Source organism: Bacillus rossius, chromosome 8 (genome assembly GCF_032445375.1).
Source record: "Bacillus rossius redtenbacheri isolate Brsri chromosome 8, Brsri_v3, whole genome shotgun sequence".
NCBI classification, from domain to species: Eukaryota; Metazoa; Arthropoda; class Insecta; order Phasmatodea; family Bacillidae; genus Bacillus; species Bacillus rossius.
Genome location: NC_086336.1, coordinates 28,231,191 through 28,258,147, shown reverse-complemented (window position 1 = coordinate 28,258,147; position 26,957 = coordinate 28,231,191). Strand labels below are relative to the sequence as shown.

The 26,957-nt window shown below is 38.5% G+C and overlaps 1 protein-coding gene across 1 annotated transcript; it reads right to left on the bottom strand.

Moving 5' to 3' along the window:
* Positions 1–16,989: 16,989 nt before the first annotated feature.
* Positions 16,990–20,728, bottom strand: LOC134535290 (loricrin-like). Its single transcript, XM_063374358.1, has 2 exons — positions 20,673–20,728; positions 16,990–19,605 (listed from the first exon to the last, which is right to left on the bottom strand). The coding sequence occupies exons 1-2, from the start codon at positions 20,682–20,684 to the stop codon at positions 18,523–18,525; spliced, it is 1,095 nt and encodes a 364-aa protein (XP_063230428.1). The 5' UTR covers positions 20,685–20,728; the 3' UTR covers positions 16,990–18,522.
* Between the last annotated feature and the right edge of the window lie 6,229 nt (positions 20,729–26,957).

The following is a 26,957-nucleotide window of genomic DNA, read 5'->3' as shown; positions in this document are numbered from 1 at the left end:
TATAACTGTTCGGTGTTACGAACTTTATGCCCATCGCTTCAAGTGCAGCCGTAATGTAATTTCTTCGTCTTGAAAATTCACCAATCGTCCTCGCTGGTCAACGATTCTGACGACGACTTCGTGTGCGCACTTCACGACGACTGGAACGTAAATGATACTTTGCGGTACTTCGACCAGTTTATATCCTGGCGGGACCATCGGCGAAAATTCGTGCAGCATGTTGCTTAGTCTTCCGTTGAGATATGTTCCACTTGCCAAATTACAGTTTATTCTTATGACATTCACAGGCAAAATGTTTACTGCGCGCGTAGATTCGTACGTTCTTCCTGCATCATACACCTTTGATTCGAATCCTAACATCGAACCTATGGTCCCAGGTTTCGTAAAGTCGACAATTTCACTGCATGTTAGAATGCTTTTTTGAGTGTTTGGATTTCCACGCAGTTGAAAGTCTACATCCTGTGGTAACATATCCCTGATGTAATTTGCAATGTCGTCAATTTCGTAAGATCCAACAGGTAACTGTATTTCATGAGCGGTCCCATCGCTTTTCAGGAAGCAGATCTTGCAGTTTTCTTCGTCGATATTCGGTATGGCATTATACGTTTGAAAATCTACGAGCCCGATACACCATTCCCCGTCTAAATCCAGAGGCGGGAAATGAACCGCCCGCAGCTCAGATGCGTGACCTGTCAATGTAAGTGTTATCGACATGACTAATAAATTATCATCACTGCACAACCTTTAAATAGTAATTGTTTTTGTCAGCTAAATTTTTTTAGTTAAAAAGCGAAGACACAAGTGTTCGCAGTTTGTTTGATTAGGCATCTGTTCCGTTTCGTAATTGTAGAACAATGTAGTGGTCCGGCCCAGGTACCGCTTAAGTTCAGGCGGAGGTCTCAAATTACCGAAACTGTCGTAGTAAGTAGCTTTTTTTCCAGACTTTATATACGCTACCCAGTGCGTGCCGCGACCTGCCGACGTGTCTAAATTAATTATGGCGCGTTCGTTGGTTTTTGGTTTGCTGGGTAAAGTGTCTCGCATAAACACGCCGCAGAAATTTGGTATTTTCAATTTGCGAGCGTACTTTAATAAATCTACGTTGGTGAGCGGTCGTTTCGGTAGGAAACTTCGGATTTTCGTTTCTTTTTCATGCCTCGGCCTGATTTGTGAGGACGTAAGTACAGTCCTGCACCGTTTTTTTTACCGATGGCAATGGCTTCCATGCTTGCATTGTGTCGCTGTGCTTCTTTTAACTGCTTGCGTTCATTCTTGCTAGTGTTGACTGCCCGCACTATACCACTCGTTGCACCGATGAGACCGCCGAGAGCACCCAATGCAGGCAAAAGCAAAAGAAGAAAGCCTCCTATATTCTTCTTGTCGAGAGTCGGTAATTTTTGCTTGGCTTTTTGTATGCCTGCTCCAGTCTTGCGTTTGGTCTTGCGTGAGTTAGTCTTTGACTTGATGGAGCTGGATCGACGAGCACCCAGTCCTAATTTGGTCTTTGCCTTCATGATTTTAGATACGCCCCAGGCCGCGATTTTTTCTCCTAGACCTGCGTGCGACGATTTACTAATATCTTCAGCTTCCTGTGCCAATATCTCGTCGGCCCGGTGCCTGGATTCCAGATCCTTGCTGAGGGAATACGCAATATCGTGCTGCTTGCACTTTTCGTCGAGAGAATTAATGCCCACGTCACCGCGAGCTAACCTTTTCGCTAGTTTGGTGCCGGGGCCGCAAAATCTGTATCCGGGAATGTGTAGCTCGAATGGCAGATTGTTTATCAGCGAGTTTACGAGTCCTGCACCGATGTGTTTATTGTTCTTAACTCTTCGAGTCATTACGCGCAACTGACCAGAAAGTATAAATGTGTTTGATTTTATACAATTTATTTAGTACAATGCAGGTCGTCAAGCAAGATGTTTGTTTGCCCATGCACATTACGCAAGACGATGAAACTAGCGGTCGCGAATCGCGACATGGTGTATTATTACCGTCCACCGTACGTTGCATAATGGCGGGACCGTCAAACTATGGCAAGACGTGCGTTCTACTGAGTTTACTGGAGGAGCCAAACGGTCTTCGGTTCGAGAACGTTTACTTGTATTCCAAGTCGATGCAACAGCCAAAGTACCGGCGCCTAGCTACTGTTCTACGCTCGGTGGATGGTCTGGAGTATTTTCCGTTTAGCGATAATACCGATGTTGTACCTCCAAGCGAAGCAAAGCCTAATTCAGTGTTTGTGTTCGACGATGTAATTTGCGAGAAGCAGGGTATTATACAAGAGTACTTTTCCATGGGCAGACACGCCAAGGTAGACTGCGTTTACCTGTGTCAGACGTACAGTAGAATACCCAAACATCTCCTACGAGATAATGCGAATGTTATAGTGCTTTTTCGCATGGACGAACTTAATTTGCGTCACGCCTACGATGACCACGTAAACACTGACATGTCGTTTCAGGAATTTAAAGACATGTGCTCCTTGTGTTGGAAAGACGAACACGGATTCATAGTCATTGTAAAGGACTGGCCTCTATATAAGGGCAGGTACAGACGAGGTTTCGATCAGTTTATCGTCAAACATGAGTCATAGCATTTCGAAATTCGGTCGTAGCAGTCGAGACTTACGTACTGCTCTCAAGTCTCATGACGGCGATATCCGCAAATACATTTCGCTACTGGCTCAAAAAGTAGAAAGTGTGAAAAACGAAATAATAGAGTATCTCGTTGCCATCGACCAGCGTGTGGAAGCCTCGGATTCTCGCATTCGCGACATGATTGAAGTATCAAATGCACAAAGACGTGACGAATTGAGGAATTTACAAAGTAGTCTGAAAGCATCACTATCTCACTTGTCAACAAATTCAGATTTTGCCACACACAAGAAAGAGGTTTCTGCGAATGAATAAAAAAGTATATAAGGAGGTCTTGCAATAAGTTTTCAGCCAGTACAATGTCGGACCTGGCCAGTGACCTTCATCGAGCTATACAGTCTGTTCGTGAAAAATATTTACTTGCTAGACGAACCAGACTTGCACGTGAGATGGAAAATGAGGAGATATTTAAACCAATCACTAGTCGTCTCGACGAACTTAAAAACAAGGAAGAACCAGCTATCATTGTGAAGACAGAAGTTGAAGATGAAATGCCAACAGTAAAGAAGAGAAAGTATGAACCAGATCGAGAAGAAGAAGACTTAACAAGTACAGAGACCATGCACAAGAAAAAAATACCGAAAAAGGGACATCAAGTGAATGCAATGGTCCGACCATACCTGATATCGTTTACGAGTCGGAATAATGACATGACCTACGGAGTGTACAGAAAACATAATAAGTGGTTCCTCGGTGCTAAAGAAATAGACTTTCTACCAGGAAATATCGTTCGCGTAGAAGAGTTCAAAACGCGCGGGACTCCGGGTCTGTACGAATTGCTGTTTCGCAGGGAGCCTAAAGGATATTCTCACAAAGACTTACAAGAGTACAAAAAACTGCTAGAGCTAACCAATGCACATTTTCGCGATAACGATCCAGATAGTAGTGTATATAAAGACGTAGATCATGAAAAAATCGACATTCTCGCTAATCTCTTCAGTGAACTAACAATACATGGCGAAGGTTTAAAAAAGCTAGAAAGTGGTCAGATATTAGACTATGTATATTGGGACGATCCTAATGAATTAGTTGATCGCCTTAGAATTCTACATGCTTCGCTTAGCGTAGGAAACTATTCGCACATCAACGAAATAGTCTCCATACTTGAAGAACTGAGGGAAGCCGGCTACATACAATGAGTCTAACCGGAATCGCTCACGAACTTCATGCTCCTGCTAGACCTTCGTCGCAAAGTCATAGTTCGTGGAATTGATGATTTATTCCAGGCGGACCTTGTTGAGATTATACTGTATTCCCGATTGAATAAAGGTTTCAAGTACATGTTGACAGTCATCGATGTTTATAGCAAGTTCGCTTGGGCTAGACCTGTCAAATCAAAGTCTGCAACTGAAGTAGTCAAGGCCATGAACAATATTTTGTGTGATGGACGTGTACCGTCGCACCTGCAAACGGACCTCGGGAAAGAATTCTACAATGCATCCTTCAAGGCTTTGATGAAGAAGTATGGCATCAAACACTACTCTACATTTAGTAACGTCAAAGCCTCCGTTGTCGAAAGGTTTAACAGAACTTTGCGATCCAAGATGTGGCGGCAGTTCACGGCTAATGGAAATTACAAGTGGCTTGACATATTGCCGAAACTAATAAACGAGTATAATTCCACGATGCATTCTACCACGAAAATGAAGCCAAAGGACGTAAGGGACAATCGCCTGCTTTGAACAGTGTTTTCCAATACGAAGAAGAGAGATCCACGAAAGCGTAAAGCTAACGTCGGTGACATTGTGCGAATCTCCAAGCAGAAAGGTATCTTCGAGAAAGGTTTCACTGCGAACTGGAGTCCCGAACTTTTCCGTGTGACACATGTTCGTGAATCAGAGCCTAGGACCTACTACCTCGAAGATTTGGACCACAAACCTATCCGTGGCGACTTCTATGCCGAAGAGATTCAGCCTACGTTGTATCCTGATATGTACTTGGTGGAGAAGATTATAAAACGAAGAAACGGACTGTCCTACGTCAAGTGGTGGGGCTTTCCACCTCGCTTTAATTCGTTGGTGGCAGATGCAGACATCGAGAAATCCACAAGACTTTAGTTCTATGTCTGTGTATTATTTTTTGTACTTGTAGTAGATTAGAATGTATGTAATAAAATTTTTTTTTAAAAGAACTTGTGGTGTTTTTATTTTCTCAAACCTAACACTTTTGTGGTATTTTTTAAATTAAAGTTGTTTTGTATCGACCAGGGATCGAACCAAGGACCTTAGTCGATCTAATCAATCAGTATATAGATTAAAAATTTATTTAATTAATTTTGAACTTTTACCTTAATCTCTAGCATTAAAATTACGGATTTTCAAGATGGCGGCCAAATTTCAAGATGGCGGGTGTCACAGTAATAAATGATTACTGCACTCTAGCGGGTAAGAATCAAACTAACATGGCGTCAGCGCACTCTCGCCGCCGATACAATGATGATGGTTTCCAACATCGAAGACAAGATGGCGGACATGACGTCATGCTCACTGTCGATATATATGCTTTGAAAAAAGTGGTGGGGGCCAGTCTGTCAGTAGCCACCACAGGGGGAAGGAGCCTGTCGCCATTTTTAATTTTTTTTGCACCCGTCGGGTTCGAACCGAGGACTCCGAGCTCCGTGTCGTAAATGTTCGTTTTTTTTTTTAAAAATTTATTAAAATTTTATTAATTTAATGTTTTTATAAATTTTTTTTTTTCATTAAAATCGGATAATAAATTTAAAGATGGCGGACGTAACGGAAATTGCAACGATCACGACATAATTCAAAATGGCGGAAAACAAAATGGTGGAAAGTTCGAGAAGAAATGACGTCATCCAAGATGGCGTATCCAAGATGGCGGATCCAAAATGGCCGCCGTGATCTACTTGTCCCGTTACGTTATGTCCCGTTACGCTGTGTCCCGTTACACTCGTCCAAGATGGCTGCCGGAACGTGACATTTTTTCGAGCGTGTAGCTCCACAGGCTCCACCGCCTGACGCCTGGGGCAGGACATACATTCCTATACTACTGATAAAACTTTGAAAAAATTCTTTCTGAAAAATTTGAAATGAAAAACCGTAAGCGAGAGACATATTATTATACATTTACTACCATAGTCAAGATTATTACTTAAGATAATAAAATGAAATAACTAGTTCTGTAAGGAATTTTACCACCACGTTGTAATTTATTATAATGGGAATAACTCCCTACTCATTCCTTCTTCAATGGAGTGAACTCACATAAACGAGGTACCTACGGTTGTCATTTCAAAACATTTGTTAATGTTTTTTTTAAATGAACTTTATGGCTAGTATTTGACAGGGAGATCTATAGAGACGTAGCCTATGTACAGAACTTAAAACACAAACCAGGAACATTGATATAAGAATCGACTACTGAACAGCGTATTGAAGAGAATTAACCTATAATTTACCCAGGGAAAATGGAAAACAGATGTATGTATTAACGGATCGTAATTCGAATACGGGTTCTTAGGAATGCATTTTAAATATATTATTAAAGGTCACCTTACTCCGTAGATAAGGAACATATTTTTTACTTTAAATGCTAGGAGAAATAATTTAGACAATCGATATCAATTTCACACATTTATTTAAAACAAAAATAATAATAATAAAAGCGTCAAAAATAAATAACATTTGCATGAACGTTAATCTTCAAAACGGTAATTTCTTAAAAACTTCATACATTCATACTTAAACAATACTAAACTGATTTCTTTACATGTTAAATCAAATACAGTTTCGTGTATATCATTTTTTATATTTTTTTAACAGAAAGTTAAAGAAATTTTTTTTGTTACAAAAAAAAAAAGTATTATATTTTGCTTCATCCAGACTTTTACCGAGTATCTTTTGAGCCATTCAAAGCCAGAATGCCTACCATTATTACAATTTTTGAAATAATTGTTCAGGCTGTCAAATATGTTTAATATGTGATGCTGTCCTTAATTTGTTTATTTACTGTCAAAGCCTGTATAGGCCAATATTCATTATCAAAATAAAATGGAAAGTACAAATCACTATAAAAATTTTGTTCCAAAATATTGTTGCCATATTAATTTACACAATTGTTTTGTTATTGGATTAAGTTTATTTTCAAAACAAAAAAATCCTTGAAGAAATACGTTACGCTAAAGTTACAGAGGTTTTTGATAAAAAAATCAACAAAAAGGAGGTCTTTGCTTGGATTATATTAATAAAAAAATAAATAAATTTATTACCCATCATCCGATAAAGCCTTATTATTCTTATGTAACAAACATTTTTTGATATCTCCGCTTACAGTGACAATGACACTTAAGCGATTAAAGGCATGGAAATAAAATCCTACTCATTATTCAAACCGAAGAAGCCTGTCTTCCGGCTTACTTTATGACTCGCCCTCTGACTCTCGTGGGCAAAGAATCTCTTCTCAGGTGGCATGTCACTCTACCTCGTGGCAGTGTTGACGTCACACTTCATGTGTGTATTTAATAGGAAATTCACATTACGCATCGGCGATGACACGATATTTACGTCTTACTCAGCAAACCTGGACTTATAAACGTAATGCTCTGGCCCACTGAGCCATATCCGCCAATAGGTTTAATGTGTTCTACGTTCAACGGGAGGAATTCCAGGTCACCGAACATGCTATCGAATTGAGATTTTCCCACAGTTGGATTGAATGCTCCTGTTCCGGACTGCTGGATAGAATGGCGGAGAGTTTGTGCTGCCACGTCGAGTATTTCTGTGTCAGTCTCAGGATGGAGTGACTGAGATTTGATGACAGGGAAATGATTATTGCTTCCGTTTTGGGAAGTTGTGATGGAGTCAAACAATTTATACTGGGAAACATCGTGGATTCGTGGGGGTCTAAGAACATTAAAGTTATCTGTGCTAGCCGCATAGGGAGTTTTGAATCTTTCGTCGACAAATTTTACTGCCGGTGCATTTTGAGATTGTGAGTGCTTGATAACTCGGAAGTTTCCTGAGTAAGGAAGCTTAATGTTACTGTCAAATTGTTTCAGCTTGGGTTCAGAATATAATGGAGGTGATCTAAGAGCGGGGACGTGAACTTTGCTTGAATCATACGGCGTTGAGGTGATCGCGTCCAGGCCTCTCATGTCCCCTGCGCCAAGAACTGGTGGTGACTCGAGGACGGCAATGTGCCCCGAGCTCGCGTCTGCATGTTCATCTGTGACCTTGTATCCGTAGCCCGCGCTGTCCTTGATGTCGTACTGCAGTTCGTGACCCACGTGATGTATGTAACCGAGGTCAGGAAGCTTTACGGATGCAGCGCTCACGGTTCTTACCCTACCCTTCTGGACATTGACCTCTTCGTTGTTATTCAAACTCTCTCCGATCCCACGCAAACCATGATGAAAGTTCTCCGATGGAAAACTGGTATGACCTAGAGGCTGATTGAAATTCCCGCTGCCAAATATTGCTACCTTATTCTTACCGAAGTTGACGTATTTTGCGACGTCCTTCACTGGGAAATATCTTCCTCCATGCCCATTGGCGTAGGTGGCCAAATTCCCAACACTTTCTGAATTAATTCTAATAGACTGAGCTCCATGATAGAGTCCTGTTTCTTGAACTCCTGAATAAGGTCTCCTGGTACTACTTTTACCGTCATCGACAGGATCTTTATCCCGGTGTACGAAAACAGGTATTTTCTTCTCCAAGTACACCGGGTACGGGACGCGGACCTGTCTAAACTTGGTGACTGGCATCGGCACAGGCTTCGCCACGGGCACCACGACATGCCGTACCGGGGTCCTGACGGTCACCGGGTGGTGGTGCACGTGCTTCTCTATAATGTAGGGCACCCTCTTCTTCACCGGGTAGGGCACTTTAGTGTACACGGGTACCGGGTACGGCTGCCTGACGTAGATGGGGACCGGGATCTTCACCGGGAACGGCACGCGCTTCTGAACCACCACCGTGCGGACCTTCTCCTGCCCGATCTCGTCGCTTTGGGGCACAGCCACGGCCTTTACCTCACTGCCTGTTGCTTGCTGCTCCGCAGGTGTGGCGAGACTCTCGTTTTTCCTGTTTGTTTGCACCATTCCGATGATCCTCGAGGTGTTTGCCGTCTTCACGGAATTGTGCTTAGCCGAAGTTTCTCTTGAAGCCACTTCATATCTGTCGGTTTTATTAGGTGCAGTTGCATTTATTGATCCTATTAGTATAACATCGACTTGTTTGGCATTGAAATTGTTTGAAACGTCAGTTAAAAGTCTTCCTACACTTGTTGCTTTAACGGGTTTATTACTTTCCACTGCTTGTTTTCGGTCGTTGTAGGTGGCACCGCTGGTCCTACCAACTACCCTGATGCTGTTGGCGCGTGTCCTGCTCATGTTGGCGCGATCTCCGCCGAGGAAGCCGTGCAAGTGTGTCTGCACGTGGCTAGCCGCCGCGGGCGCGAGCAACAGCGCGCTGGGCTCCGAGCCGGACACGGAGCTGCGGAAGCTGGAGTAGCTGACCGCGTGACCCGCAGGGCCGCCGGGGTCGGTGTGGTGGACGAGACTGTGCTTCTGGGCGTCTGCGAGCGCAGAGGCAAACAACGACAGCTCAGCACACAGGAGGACCTGCGAAAACGCACGTTAAACATGGCGTTTTTTCATGCACTCTTTAACACAATCATTTCATATAAATTCAACAACATTTTGAGAAGAAAATTAATTACGAGTAAAATATTATTTATTATCTTAATTTCTAACGCAAGTAAAAGCAACTAAAATGGAAACTGAAATCAAGAATCACCCAATAAACAAGAATACTTTCGAATAAAACTTTCTTTACAATAACATTGAGAAAACACGTAAACTATTATCTCTTGGTTTGGAGAAAACATATTTTTACTTATTACCATTGCATTTATTTTTTTATAAAAATAAAATGATTAAAAATTAACTCTTAGTAATCACCAATGAGTTATCACGAACTTAACTACTTGGGTATGACATTATTTTATAAAGCTATCTCGTTATAAAACAACCGAAGAGCAGTCTACTATTTTTTGAAACCGAAATAAATATATTTATATATTTACACGCAAGTAAAGCACTAAATTAATTTAAAATATAGCTGTAAATTAAGCTAACCAGTGTTTAATATTAGAGTAATATTCCTATGATGGAAGCTGTAACTAAATATATATTTATATTTAATGTTAGCATTAAATATTTGGGTACGTGTTTAGTTATTAGATCTCCAAAAATATAGTTAAATATTTATGATGGACATTGAAAAATAAATAACTTTTATAATCTCTAATTAATATTTCAAATCTTTCCTTTTCAAAAAGAAATAATTCTACAAATCAAGAAATGAGCTTACATTTTAAAACGAATAACTTGCTAGTGCTATAGTTATTACATACTGCACTTCCGAAAATAAACAGTTCAAAACAGGGGCTGTCACTATGTAGGGCCTACGGTAGTGCCTTAAATATGACGTTTTCGGGTAGACTTCGGTAAACGTTTGTGCTCAATACGAATATTTATGTTAATTTTTGTGTTACCATGTGTTTGCATGCAACATTTGAATTATTAAATACTATAGTTTATACTAAACATTGTATTTAAAAATATACGGTGTTTATAAGGCTATGTGTCTGTATTGTATTAGATCTAATAAACATCGATATTCAGAAGCCTAAGTATCTTAAAACAAATAGGTTAACCTGACGTCCTTAGTTACACATCATCAACTAACACGTCTTTAATATATACAGGTATTAAATCTTATGAATATCCTTTTTTTTTAAATATCAATACATGGTAGTAAAAATTACTAAATATTTTATTAAAACGTATAAATTCACTATAAGGCACCAGATACTAAACCCCAGTAGTTCTGTTACAAAACTAAATCCTAATGCCGTTCAAGACACAACTAATTTTCATGGGTTTTGCTGTGTATTTAGTAGTGTTTGATTCGTTGTAGACGATTTCAGAGAAAAAGGGAAAGGAATTTCGTTTAATCTTGAAGCAAAACCGGTGTTTATTTCTTTGTTCTTTGGTTCTCAAACAACCGTGGACTCTAAGGCCACTTGTCCTAGCGAACAGATATGTTGTCGACAGTATATCAAATGTTGTAATAAACTTAATTTTGTGGGCACGCCCAAAGATCATAATTGATTCGATCGGGGAGTTGGGATCAAACTCTCAACCCTCTTTTCATGATCCTGAAGCGTCCGTAATAATTATCACCGATGTAAAATAACTTTCAAGAAGAACTTAAAAAATTGAAATCACGTCTCTCTATAAAACAAAAAATGTAAGATTCAAAAAAATTTTATTACAAAATAATGTTTTGCAAGAATTGTTTTGCATGTTTAAAATATTGGCAAAAAATTCATTGCAGCACGACAACATAAATAATTAGGAAAAATTCAAAGAACTTAAGTAAAACAAATATTTTAAATAAAGTTATTGTAATGCGTATTCTACGACCATGTCCAGCATTTCTATGGGTTTTGAATAGTAATCACTGAAAAAAAAAATCGGTTTGTAGCCAAGGTAATATGTTTTTTTTTCATGTATTTGTGCAGAGATAAATAATGAAATATCAAGAATGTTATAGTGAAGATTATACCATATTTGTATGTTATCTCGGTTGATGAATTGAGTTAGTTTCAATGACTGATAAAATAAAGAGCCATCGTGCCTTGCTTTGCCTTACGGACTAACGTCTGGGTGATTACGGATATTAAGACACATAAAAAATTAACAAGTTATAAATTAAGTCAAAAAGTTAATTGTATCTCAAATAATTTCAAACATATATCATTAAATATTAAATAAAGCCATTGCAATAGCATGCGCAAACACAAGATACCGAGATTAGAAGCAGGGTTGGTTGGAAGGTATCGTAAAATAATGATGAATTTGTATTTTTTATTGGCTATTACATGATCTCCTGGGGCCTCTATGCGTTGTGAAACAAAATCGACTCTATGATAAATTCCCTTTACTTCAAGCTTTACTAATCAGGCAATTGTTAACCTACAAATATAATCTCTTATAGGTAATAAAAATAATTTCCCCACAACTCTTTCCCCTCCCCACTCTTCCAAAAAAAATATTTTTTTTTTTTAGAAAGTGTGTATACATTTGTTCTTACGCACTGTTACCGGACTACCCGTAAAACATATAAGTTCGCATTAGGTAGCAGCACACCACTAACTAAAGAAACAATCTCCAACATTAAACTACTAAATGATTCAAAATTTATAAAATTTGGTTATTCTCGATGTCCGTGGAAAAAAGTAGTTAAAACTATGGGTTACCAAGTGCTGGAGCAATTTAAAAAAAATTCTGAACGAAACACTTTCAAATAAATTTTCCGTAATGCCCTTTATTTTAGGAACCACTGCTTAGTGAAGAAACGTTTGGTGCTTCTGAAACATACTCAAGGTTTGGTCTTACATGCGATGCTGTTTATTTAGTTTTCTTGTCATTTTTGTTACACGACTTGTTCTGTAAATAAATACCAGTAGCTCTATTGTGTTTCATGTGCCATCATAATTTTTAACTACAGTTATTACTCGCATATTATCTAATATCGTTAAGATAGTCATGTAAGTGCTCATAATAATTATTATAACTTGCGTGCTCTTTTATAGGTAGAAAATTACGTAGACTAAATTTGAAGTAGAAAATTTGGGGGCCCAACAACAAATGAAACAATATAAAAAATTTCGCCAAGAAAGAAAATGTGAGTAAATCTCTCAGTACTCTCCAGTTATGTGTAAACATCTAACATCAGTAACGAAAAATTTCGTATGTTCTCATGTTGCAAATAAACTAATAAGACGAAACTCTGTCACAACTTTTAACGCAGAATTCTTTAAAATATATCTGAGCCTTATAAATAAACAAAAGCTGTGTTTACAACTACATTTATAGACGCGAAAGACACGTAGTTTCACATCCGCAACTAGAATTCGCTGCGGGAGAGCTCCGCTGAATGTCAATTAATTCGATTTACAAAGAAAACGTTTAAACTATACCTATGTTAAAACAACTCCGATAAAAGCAAAAGATACTTCAAATAATACTAATTCACAGCTTCGGACCTTGTTTCTGAAAGGAATTGTATTTAAATGCTATGCTCATCTTGTTAAATTTACTAAAACAGTCAATACTTAAACGTTTCTCTTTGTCCCTATGAACTTTGATCGCGTCATTCGCCACAGATGGTAGCATCGTGGTTAAAAATTTCCGTTCCATGTGACTTCCTCTCATTCGCGAAATTTCTCCTACCAAATGTTGTATACCGAGGCAGTGGCAGCTTCAGCAGGTAGTCCAGGTAGGTCCAGGTCTATACAACATTAAAAAAATTGGAAAATTTTAAATAACACTTTTTACGAAAAATTACATAACTTATTTTAAACGTTATGTTTAGTTTGAAAACTTTAACAAAAGAAAATCGTATTTTAATTACATACTGTAATCCATTCTGAGGACAGTTTGTAATGAAATTAAAATATACATTCGCCTGCAGATTTGTAACATTTCAGATCAACGTACGAGTTGTGTTCAAATATTCACCTTTTATTAACACATAGTTAATCCTGACTTCATTTTGTGACCTTTTTTTAGTTATTAAAGTGTATTTTGTTGACATAAATATCTAAATTTATAATATTTGTTATACTTAATATATTACACATATTGGACTTTAGAGAGAAATAAATTGCCTTCAGAAAGCCACCAAACTTAACATTTTGCAACTTAATTTTAAAAAATCCCTGGACCACCCTCTGATGCAGAGGCCAGAACCCCCAGTAGGCCCGGTTACCCCTGCGGTACAGTCCGGGTCTACTTAAAAATTAATCCCGGAGCCGCTCATGTACCAAGGGCTAAGATGTTACACATCGAAAATGAAGTAATGATTTTAGCACGTGAGACCGCGCCTAAACAAGAAACTTACAGCAATAATCTTCATCCCTAAACGTGTGCTGGGGCACGGCACTATTCTCCGACTGATATACTGTTTCCCGGCTGCTCCGCTAGTGTCTTATATAGCTACGTCTGGACGCAGCCTCCGCGGGTTTTCTCGCGCTAATGACGGAGATGCTGCCCATGGCCGTGAAACGAGCCGGCTCGGCCGTCACGCGACTCGCGGACTGTTCTGTCAGGCGACCGCACTCGCTGCTCGCCGCGTTTCAGTTTCTAAACCAGGTGCAGCGAGCTGCTATCGCGCTAACGATCGGGGCTCCCTCGCGTTGAACATACCTCAGTTTCCACTCCGCAACACGCTCTCCGAGGAGGAAACGGAGTTAACTATTCTTCTCTTGGTTCACGGTCGAAGAGGAGAAATAGAGGCCGTTGGACATCGCCTCTTCCATACGGCACAGATGTTTCGAACGACTCTCCGTTACGCTGCATAAACATTACAGCTTTAAAGTTTCATTATATAACACTGTGGAATGTATTTTTTGGTATAATAAATTTTTTGAGTCATTCCACAGACTTAAGTATAACTGCTTGAATTGCTTGTGTATACAATGCCAAAACTAAAAAATATATATTTTTAGTAGCATACAATAGCCGATATGGGGACAGGGCATTGAAGAAGAAAACTGTTTAGGTGGATCAATTTTCGGAGCTTGGAGTCACCATCTTGGATTTTGGTTTCCAAATTTCCCATTTTTTTTTATTAAAAATAATTTAAAAGTCCTCATAGTGTCACGAAATTTCCCTATTTTAAAGGAAAAAAAAATTCTGTTTTTGAATACAAATTAGTGTTTTTTTTTTCCTTTAAAAATAATAAATAATAACCATGGAACAATATTTCAATTACACATAATGAAATAAAGTTATTCAAATATCTTTAAGAATACTATAGCTTCATAACAGTGGCTGCTGAGAACTTATTACACATTTATGCAAACAAAGACGTATAATAAACTACCCTCTAACTAATACTAACTAATAATTCTTTGTTAGAAGATTCTGACTCTCGAAAATAGTGATTTGGCTATCACTGGTTTAGAAGCAGTTACACCTGACAACTTAACTTTACGCCTAAGTGTCATAGGGCTATGTACAAACGAGTTTATCATTTCTATTGAGTTCATTTTATTAGACATCTCTAACATTAATGAACATTTACTGGTAAATCATAAGGAAAAAATAACAACCTGAAATACCTATAACAGAAAAAAAATTACAATTTTATTTATCTGCGTATTTTTTTTTCAAATTTAAAGTAAAATTTTTATTTGGCTTCAGATTTACAGTATTTAAAGTTTTATTATAGTTTTCCAGTCAGAATTAATTTATTTAATTAATATTTCTAGGAATAACAGTAGCCTAGTTCAGCGAATCTCGTAACGGTCAAAAGCAACATATCGCATCTGCAAATCACCAGTGTCCTCATTTTTGCTTCGCTTTCGCTCTCAAGGAGATGGCTTCCAGGCAAGTTTATTCACTTTTGTGCTTGGTCCGAGGGCGACAGTTTCCGTCGACTCATCTCCTCCCACCTCCTGTTTGCGCGCCGCACACCAGCTGACGCTGCGCGAGAAATCCTCCGCCACTGGCCTTCCCCGAGAACTTAAGCTGCATCCGAACAGTAGCCTGATGGATCCCTCAGCCCAGTGCATCGTAGTGGACGCTGCCTTCTTTGCATGGCTTCCGAATCCTCAAAAATGATGCATTGGCATCCCTACATACGTCTACTAAAATCGAGATTTCTAGAGATGCAACCCTTGCATCCACTGATGCGTCCCTACAGCCATTACCTTCGGAATTGTGTTTTATTTTGTTTGTATATAATATTACTTCAAATTTTTGGCATGTGCTTAAACCTTTGTATACATAAGTGATATCTCAAATACGGACAAAAACGTTAGTAAAAATTACAGAAATGTAAACTTAAACTGGAAAAGTAATTTTATGCTCATTATAATTATTGTTATTATTTTGAGACCCATAAGAAACTTTGATATAGATTTGTAACATCCATGAAACAATATATATTTTTTAATCGTTTTTTTTTATTTACGTTTTGCTGAATATTCGTAGATATCGCGACTCAAAATAGGTACGTGCACATAAATACGAACAACTGTAAACTAGTGCTATCCATCCATTATAAATGCGTCCTTTAATTTGTGGCTGCATTTGCTAAGGGACATAGGGATGCGTCTTCTATGGACACATCCCTATGTATTCGGATACAGCTATGGTTTTCAACGTGGGACATTTGGTTCTGAGCTAAAGCTTGTTGATATAAATTTTGGTTTGGCCGAAAAACTAAATTCTTACAAATTTCAAGGCATTGCTTCAGTCTCCGTATTTGGTTATGACAATTTCACGTCAAAATATTTTTAAATTGCAATTCGTTTAAAAGTTTTAATATGTATATAAGAATATTAAGTTTGCTTATTAAATTTGGCGGCTGATGTGTTCTGGCCGTTAACTGGGATATGTTTAAAGCCAGCCAAATATTATTAAAAAAAAATTTCTTGCTACATAATCACAGAGAGGAGTTCCTTTAAATATATGTGTGTACTCCAATTTTATAACACCTATTTTTATTGATCTGGAGTTAACAAAAAAAAATCGTAACATAGCAGATGAAGCTAGGCCTTAACCTTTTTGTTTAGCGACACAGGCATTCATAAAGGAAAGGTAAGTGCAACGAGAAACAAGGAACGGGCCCATATTAAGCCACAAAACCCAAGGTTATATATGAACCAATGTAAATTCAAAACGAGTCACATCGCTGCAGATTAATATTGTTCACACTTTTGCTGGTTGAATGTCATTGACCGGTTGTATCGTTTACCAATGAACTCTATTTGTTTTTAGCATTATGTGCCCATTTTCTGTGATTTGTTAGCTTTATAGGTAGGTTAGTCACATCACATATCACAAGAAGCTTGATACCGGAGTAGCTAGAGGCACTTATTGAACACTAACATGATACGTTTATTTCGTATTATTGTTTAGACTGATGTAGCAATACTGAGGTAATGCTTAGACAGTTCTCTAGGTGAAGTTCCTCATATTATAAAAAAATTTGGTATATATCAGTGTACTGTCCTCTTCAAAAACAACCAAACTATCATCTTGTGATTTAATCCGATAGCACAATATCAATACTGTATAAAATTTAATGGTGCAAGTGGAAGTGATGACTTATTAAACCACAAAAAAAATCTATCACTATAAATTATATTATCAATTAAATGTTTTGAAAAATCTTGTGACTAGATTAAAATTTTCCTTAGATTTATTGCACTAATTTTACTGTATTGCATGATGGGGTATTCTGCATTAGTAATAGCTTAAATAGGTAAAATAATAACAAACAACTGCGAAAAAGTTTTAAATAACATTTAATATTATTTTTATTTCATTACTTTAATAGCAAAGTCATTTCATTTGTCAAAATACAAATACACAATCAGCGATGTACGGTAAAGGTTTTGAGTAAATAAATATCACATTTCTTTGGTTTATATCGCCAACAGAAATCAGACAGCCAGATAAAAACAATGAATTAATTTTAATTATTAATAATTAAAAAACCAATGAATGGCTACATAAAGGATAGTGTCCAAAATCAATGAAAAACTACTTAGAATTAAAGCATACACTAATTTAAAAAAAATTACGAATTAATCTGCATTTGCGCTATTAGGCGCAGAAAGTATGTTTGTAGCTTCTGTGTAGGTCTAAACAGTATATCTAAACATTATATCATGCAATTAAGTGCCGCATCTGACCAACGCATTGCATACCAGAAGCACCTATATAACGTAGTCATATTGTAGCTTAGACAACTAAAATTAGTCCTATTCGATGTTCAAAAGCACGGTGAGTGTTTAAAGAATAATTGTGTATGTGGTACTTGTCCCAAAAACTTTATACGCCACTATGTGCGATAGTTTTAAAATACATGATAATTATCTGTACTAGGACACAATATTTGTCAAGATCGTCTTACTGCATACAGGAATAATTAATGTGTCTGTGTTGATTGCGCGCGCCACCCGTGCGTACCTCTTTGCTGCACCGCTGCTTGTAATACTGCGGCCAGATGCAATGGTTTGCTTAGTTTTGTTGTTATTTTGAACCTGGCTGAAATTATGTGTTTTCTAAGGCAACCTAGATAAAAAAAAATAAGCAAAGGCTGACTAAATCAAAAAAAATGGTTTCAACTAGTACATGCAATTCAAAATTCAGCCATCTTATTTTTTGTTGTTTAAAACTGCCAAAATTTAATTCAATGTACTGCACTTAGAGCTCGGTCTCACTTAAAATGTTCATTTTTTTTATCTTCGTTACTTTTATTAAAGGGCCATTTCTGATATTTTAATACAATAACTTCATTGCATTGTTTTTAGTCACTAATATTCTCAACAGATAATTACTAAGTGTAATATCATGGGTGTTAAACGTCGTACAACTCTACGTTGTTATTGATATCAATTGAGTAACACACAAGACATTTTATATTCACGTTTTTAAAAATCAATATTGCAGATATTTGTGACATAAAAACTAAGGAGAGTTTTAAAATAACACAAATAGCTCTTAAATAATAGAAGTGGCGAGAGAATGAGATATAAATATTGTGTGCCAGATTATAATTTTTCATACATTTTCGACTTGGGAATATACTTGATCTATTTGTTAACATAAATGTAAGATTTTCTATAATGAAAAATAACATTTAGCAAAAGTGTATTCACTTTTAACATTACATTTGAACTTAAGCACAGCAAGATATTCTATGATAAATTTGCAGTAAAATTCTTACAATGTGCCTAACAGGCAAAAAGGAAAAATGTTATTTTGTTCTTCTGCTCCTTATTACTACATTGTCATGATATGTTTTTTTTTGGAAGATCAGTGGTGTATTTTGAGCTGGTAGCCCCCAAAATCGCCCGACATGTGACTCTCCGAGATGGCGCCCTGTTTGTGCACGAGCACTGGCACCTCCCTGTGCAGGTACACGGGGTACGGCACGGCGGCGGTCTCCGTCTGCTCGGCCTTGGCGACGACGGGCTCGGGGACGGACGCCTTGTAGGGCGTCGGTACCGCCAGCGCCACGTGCTGCCTGACGGGGTACGGCACCTGTCGCTCCACCGGGTAGGGCACGTCCTTCCCCACCGGCACGGCGAATGGCACGTCCACCGGCACCGGGTAGGGCTTCTCGACGCGCACGGGCACCTTCACCTCCACCCGGTACGGCACGATCTTCTCCACGTGCACCGGGTATGGCTTCTCCACGATCACGTACTCCTTCTGGGTGATTTGGATCTGTGTGATGGGGCTGCCACCGAGTCGCGTGGCTCTCGCGTCTTCTTCTCCCGCGCCGCTGCTGTGACCACTGCCTGTACCACTGCTCTGGGCGCTTCCTTCATTGCTAAGGATTCCTTCCCCACTGATGTAACCACCTCCCCCGCTGCTGAGTGAGCCTCCTTCAATCCCATAACTGCCTTCACCACCACTAACTGCGCTTCCTTCACTGCTAACGGCTCCTCCTCCGTTTATGTAGCCGCCTCCACCGCTGCTAAGTGAGCCTCCCCCAATGTCGTAACTACCTCCCCCACCACTATCTGCGCTTCCTCCGCTACTAAGGGCTCCTCCCCCATTTATGTAGCCGCCTCCGCCGCTGCTATGTGAGCCTCCCCCAATGTCGTAACTACCTCCCCCACCACTAACTGCGCTTCCTCCACTGCTAAAGGCTCCATTGAAGTAGCTGCCTCCACCACCTCCCTCAATACCATAACTGCCTCCCCCAGCACTGTTGTAGACTTTTCCTCCACTACTGTAGCCGCCTCCACCGTCTATATAGCTGCTTCCCGAGCTCATGTAGTGTCTATCATAGCCCAAATCTACCACAATCCTTTTCTCTTGCAAGTCTTCTTTTCTATTTATCATTTTTTCAGCCATACCAAACGAGGTTACGAAAAGTAAACAGCAAACCTGAAAATTATGCGTCAGTTTAGATATGGCCATTATTAAATTTTAAATGTTAAATATGTGTGACAAATTATAAAAGTAAGCCAAGGAAATTATTATTTTATCAATGTGCTAATTACTCTTCATTAAATCATTATTTACTAGCAAAAAGTAATAATTTAACACATAAATTTTAAAACAATTTAAGCTTATTTATGCAGCAGTTATAAAATGTAAAAAAATTAATTGATGAATGTAATTTTGGTTTTGTTTATATATATATAACAATTTAAAATGGTTATTGCAAAATAAAAATTCTTAATGACTTTTTGGCTCATGGCTAGAAGCCATGTTCGTGAAAAATGACGGTGTTCTCCGAATTTTTGCATGCTATGTTGTAGTCACCTTCAAAAGTAATCATGAAGAAGGCTCCAATATGTCATACCGAAACGTCTGGCACACCGTCATAAGGACAAATATGAGCACGTTAGTTTAGCTTCAATTTCATTAATGTCTTAAACATAAGGCCTTCAGTTGTCTTCATTGTAATGCAAATTTGTTCCATTAAGTCAATTTCATCAAAGATTAGTGATTAAATTTTTTTAACACCCATCTCAGAAATCTGTTTATCTCTAATATGAATTAAAAGTTTTTTTTAATTTCACGTTGGTTTTCAAATACTTAACATTACATTTTATTGTTTAACTTATTTGAGAAAAGTAGTCCTTCTTGTTTGTAAAGAATAGAAACAAGAAAAATACACATTTACATATCCAAGACAATTTATAACGACGAGTTTCATGTAGCCTTGATTAAGTTCATGCAATGAAAGTATAAATAGTCACTTTAGGTCATATGTTTGCTGCTTAATCATCAACTTATTTTACATGGTTATTTAAGTACCTAATGGTATAATCCAGTACCCATAAGTTTAATTAAATAATTATTAAAATTTTCCAAACTTGCGTAAGGTTTTTTTATCTGGGACTTGAACCCAGGAGCTTTTATGATTTTCTTTCGTTATGAAGTTTTTTTAAGAAATCAAATTCGAAACTAATTGTTACAAATAAAGTTTGTTTACGTTTGCTTACGTAGAAGTCCATGTTGTCACCAGAGACGGTGCTCAAGAAGACACGGTGGTAAGGTGGATGCCGAAGTATTCAGGTACAGGCAGACTTTTATATCTTACAGCTGCTCAGCCGAACACTTTCGCCGTGACTTTTCAAGTGACGAGACATCTGTCGAGTGAAACCTTTGCTGCAAACAAACCGAGGGGTTCCGGTTAGTAACGAATGACAGCTAGAGACAAGTCACCTATACTCTGCAGTGAGCTCACTGGGATGAGCTTTATTTAACTGGCAGATTAACGTGCACAGTATAGCTCGATACTCAGCCCCTCACGCTCGAAAACTTCAGTAATAATTAACATATTAACATTTGTCATACATACATTTATACTAGCTAATACACGCCATGCGAAGCTATGTCTCTCTCAATTTTTTTGAAGTACACATGTATGTGTCTATTTAATTTCAAAAAAAAAAATATATATTGTTGTTTATATTAATTTATTTTAGTTATAGATCGTTTACAATAAATAAATAATAGCACTTTATTTTATATTATTCACATTATTTTATGATTTTATAACCAATCGCATCTATCTTTGAAAAGTTGAGTAGGCTAAAGGTATCAAATTTATTTTCGAACGTATTTTTCGATATTTAGTTATGTTCACTATTACTTAAACAATAATCTCAAAATTTTCACCACTCTCCTCTCTTTCCACATGGATACCTAATTAAAAATTCCGGAACACAGATTTAGTAAATTAGGCAATATCCGTTAACCGAATATAAACAAACTCATCCCGTTATTTTTTACAGAAAATGTGAAAGCTAAGTGCTCCAAATGCATTTTACTTCAACTGCCCCAATTGTTCCTACTGTATTTGGCTCCAACTGTTCCAATCACTTCAACTGCTTCAATAACTGCTCTAATCGCTTCAATTGCGTTTGGCTTCAAATGCGTCAAGTTTATTAGGCACCAACTGCTCCAATTGTTACAACTGAATTTGGCATTAACTGCTTCAATTACTCCAACTGCTTCAGTATCTCAAACTGCTCAAATTTATCCAAATGCTACAACGGAATTTGGTCAGCTGCTTCAATCGCTCCAATGAACATGGCTCCAAGTGAATTTGGCTCCAATTGCTTCAAATGCTCCAACGAATTTTGCTGCAATTACTCCAACCGTACTTGGATCAAACTGGCTACATTTAGCTCCAAATTCATTTGGCTCCAACTACATTTGTCTCCAACTATACTTGACTCCAACTGGCTACCTATGGCTTCGACAACATTTAGCTATAACAGTTTTTGAGTAAAACGGTATTAAGCTACATCTGCATTTAGCTGCAAAAGGCAACAACTGATATTAATTTTTCAGTTTTCAAATTTTCATTCCAAGTAGTTATACTTTTACCAACAAATGTATCATGTAAAGACTCGAAGAGTTTTCATACTTCATATCTGAATCCACTTAGCCTTATTAACCTTGTATAATAATAAAAGTATCTAACATTCATATTTCGTTGTGTTCTAAAAGCAGTCTTTGTTTTATGTGGGATGCGGGATGCTCGCTCATGGTTGCAAGAGAGGAGACCTACGCTATAACTTAAGAGGAAGGAAAATCGTCTTGATTGATAGTGTATCTCAACTGTTATATGGCATAGTAATCGACTGAGTAATTATTTTGTTTGAATTTCACATGATAAAATATGTTGTAAGTGCCTATTTGGTATCAGGAATTAGTAGTATAGGAATGGGGCCCCTAGGACACGGCTTCAGGCTGAGGTGCCTGAGGTGCCGACCGCCATCTTGGATTGTGACGTCACAGCGGCCATCTTGGATAAGCGTAACGGGACACATCGTAACGGGACAAGTTTGACCTGGAATTTGATCCTCAAAAATCGCCAAAAATGACCAAAATTGGGCAAAAATTGCCCAAAATTCCTCAAAAATCGTCCAAATTTCAATTTTTTTGAAAAAAATTTCCGCCAAAAAATCTCAAATAATTCCACAATTAAAAAATTCGGATTTCGAAAATCCTCAAAAGTCGTTTTGTCTTAGAAAGAACCCAAATTCCTAAAAGCGGCTTAAAACTCCTAAGAGCTAGCCGCTCTAAGCCGTCGAGGACATGACCTTGAAAATTAGGATACCATGGCAGCCATATTGGATGATGACGTCACCGATGCATTTTTCGTTACGGCCGCCATCTTTAACTTTTTTTATTTATTATCCGAATTTAATGAAATTTTTTTTTAAAATTTATAAAAAAATTCAAATAATAAAATCTTAATAAAAAAAATTAAAAAATCATACATTAACGACACGGAGCTCGGAGTCCTCGGTTCGAACCCGTCGAGTACAAAAAAAATTAAAAATGGCGACCGATCCTTCCCCCTAGGTGGGTGCTAGCAGACTGACTCCCACCACTTTTTTTCAAAGCATATATATCGTCACCTAGTATGACGTCATGTCCGCCATCTTGTCTTCGATGCTGGAAGCCATCATCATTGTATCGTCGGCGAGAGTGCGCTGACGTCATGTTAGTTTAGTTCTTATCCGCTAGAGTACAGTAATCATTTATTACTATGACACTCGCCATCTTGAAATTCGGCCGCCATCTTGAAAATCCGTAATTATTTAGCTAGAAATTCGGGAAAAGTTCCAATATTCATTAAATAAATCACTCATTAATTTACATATTGATTCGATGGATTCCTGTCGTCGGTTCGATACCCGATCGATGCAATAATGTTTAATTTTAAGTGAACTATAATAATTTTAATAAATAATCATCAAAGTCCTAAATGAAGCATAGTTTCCAAATCAACCATCATCCTATAAGTCATTATGGTCACCATCTTAGAATCGTGTAATTGTACTGCTAGAGATTCGGGAAAAAGTTCAAAATTCAATAAATAATTCACTCATTAAAGTAATGATTGATTGGATCGACTTAGGTCCTTGGTTCAATCCCTGGCCGATACAAAACAACTTTAATTTAAAAAAATACTAAAAAAGTGTTAGGTTTGAGAAAATAAAAACACCACAAGTTCTTTTAAAAAAAATTTTATTACATAAATTCAATACACTACTACAAGTACAAAAAAAACACTGACAAATTACTAAAGCCTTTTGGATTCCTCGATTCAAACAGTCTTCTTATTGTACGGACTAAGCCTTTTACATGACTTTAAATGTCTATCCGATCCGGTCATCACCGCAGCCAGAGACGGACTGAAGATCATATCACTTATATAGTCTCATTAGCCGGTACAACACATGAGTCAAATCAATAACCATGTTCATTATACGTCTCGGAGCATTTTTTATAATGACGATGTAAGCTATCGAGACGTAAAATTAGTTTATTGCACTTATTGCACTGAAATTGTATTCTTTGAACATTATAAGAACAACCGCTTCTTTCATGTCTGCGAGCATTTGAGGTGATAGTAAATGATGCACCACAGTATTTGCACTGATGCGAAGTACGCTCTTCATTAATTGAAGTATTCAATGCTGACGAAACTTCAGATGATGGTGGATCAGCACATATCGAAGTCTCCTCCAGTGTTGTCAGAGGCGTTGTCAACGGGATCTGCTCCAAAATCGTCGGCGCTAACGTCATGGTTCCCGTAGTCGATGGTGCATCCTCCATCGAGTTCGACGTTAAAGTCGGTAAAGATGCCATCGAAGTCTCAAGAACAGGCAATTACACGACTTATTCACCAGAAGAAACAAACTAGGTGATCCGTACACCGTCGACGACAGTAACAAACTGAGCGTCCTGCTGTCTAGGACCCGCTTATATACATGCACCGGCTGGAATAATACGCTAGTCAAATCAAGAACAATTTATTATAATACTAGAGTCAAAACAACATTAAAAAAATAGAAGCACCATCAACAAAAAAAAGGAAGCACATTTAAAAGCACCATCATCAAAAAGGAAGCACATTTGGAAGCACCATCATCAAAAAGGCAGCACATTTGGAAGCACCAACAACGAAAAGGCTGCACCATCATCAAAAAGGAAGCACATTTGGTAGCACCGACAACGAAAAGGCAGCACATTTGGAAGTACCGTCAACGAAAAGACAGCCCATTTGGAAGCACCGACAACGATAAGACAGCACATTTGGAAACACCGACAACGAAAAGGCAGCACCATCATCGAAAAGGCAGCACATTTGTCATTAGCACCAATATTCATTGGCTCCAATATTCATTGGCTCCATTATTCATTGGTTCCATCAGTCTATTGATTCCATCAGTCTAGTGACTCCATCAGTCATTGGCTCCTACAGTCATAGGCTCCAACTGTCTTTTGTATCATCAAATCCAAATATATTCGGCTAGAATTCTACGTGTCTAAGAGACTATGAGGCCACAAGGCTACGAGTCTTAAAAAATCTAGCTGGTTAAGAGTTATTCATGACCGCGAGACTGCATGACTAAACGAGCGCATGGCTACGAAACTACAGTTCTATGAAGCTACATGGATACAAGTCTACTCGGCTCCAACACGCAATGTACAAACAGTACACACAGGAAACGGAATGTACACACAGGAAACTGAACGTACACACAGTACACACACAGGAAACTGAACGTACACACAGTACACACACAGGAAACTGAACGTACACACAGTACACACAGGAAACTGAACGTACACACAGTACACACACAGGAAACGGAACGTACACACAGTACACACACAGGAAACGGAACGTACACACAGTACACACAGGAAACAGAACGCACACACACACACAGGAAACTGAACGTACACACAGTACACACAGGAAACAGAACGTACACACAGTACACACAGGAAACGGAATGTACACACAGTACACACAGGAAACGGAACGTACACGCAATTTACGCAAAGTACACGCAATGTACGCAATGTACGCAATGTACACAATATATATGCAATGTACACACAATGACTACGCTTCGTTCGCGCAGGACAAGCATTTAATGAAAACGAAGCACGTTTGGACGGAAATTCTATAAAACGAAAGCTCATTTAACGAAAAGGAGGCACATTCTCTCGTTCATTCAACTTGGTAGGATACGATCGTCAATGATAAGTTAGGATATAATCTCTCCAACAGTCTATGAATCCAACAGTTTATATTTCCATTAGCCATCGACTCCAACAGTCATTGGCTCCAACAGTCATTGCCTCCAACAGTCATTGGCTCCAACGGCCTTTTGGTTCATCAGCTCCAATGATATTTGGTTAGAATGCTACGACTCTAAGAGACTATGAGACTACAATTCTACGAGTGTACAAGACTCCTCCAACTACCTTCAAGTGTACAAAGCTCCAACTACTTCAGCAGCATTATGTTATAAGATTACATGACTGCTTGTTTACATAGCTACAAGTCAACGAGGCTACTTGGCTACGTAGCTACAAGTATACGAGGCTCCAAGCCATCATGACTACGCGACTACGAGCCATGAGGTAACGAGACTACGTGACTACGGGTATTCAAGCTTACGAGACTGCGAGGCTACAGAGCTACGAAGCTTCTAGAACATACGTTTACGAGACTGCGAGAATACAGGACTACAAGTGTACACGAGTACTTGACTACTTCTTAGCTTCATCAGCTCCAAATGGCTCCAACAGGTCCAACAGCCTCCAAATGCTTAACACAGCTCCAAATGGCTCCAAATGCTCCAAACGGCCTCCAAATGCTTGACAGCCCAACAGCCTCCAAATGCTTAACACAGCTCCAAATGGCTCCAAATGCTCCAAACGACCTCCAAATGCTTGACAGCTCCAACGGCCTCCAAATGCTTAACACAGCTCCAAATGGCTCCAAATGCTCCAAACGGCCTCCAAATGCTTGACAGCTCCAAAAGGCTCCAAATGCTTAACACAGCTCCAAATGCTTCAAAAGGCTCCAATTATCGCATCTGTCTTCGTCGACATTTTCTCTTTTGCTCCCACTGCTCCAACAGCATTATTTTATATGATTCCATGGATACTTTGTTACGTAGCTACAGGTCTACGAGGTTCCAATGCATCATGTTTACGAAGCTTCCAGAACACAAGGTTACGAGACTGCGAGGCTACAGGACTACGAAGCTTCCAGGACACGAGGCTACATGGCTACGAGACTACATGACTCTAACTGATTACAATAGCACCACTCAGTGGTGAGAGTTAGGTTATCTAATGCAAAGCAAATTGATGCAAGTAGTTCTGGCTGTCATCAACAGATGTAGCCACGTGTTGCTTGCAGGTGAATATTAATTAGTTATTTTATGTGGGATGCGGGA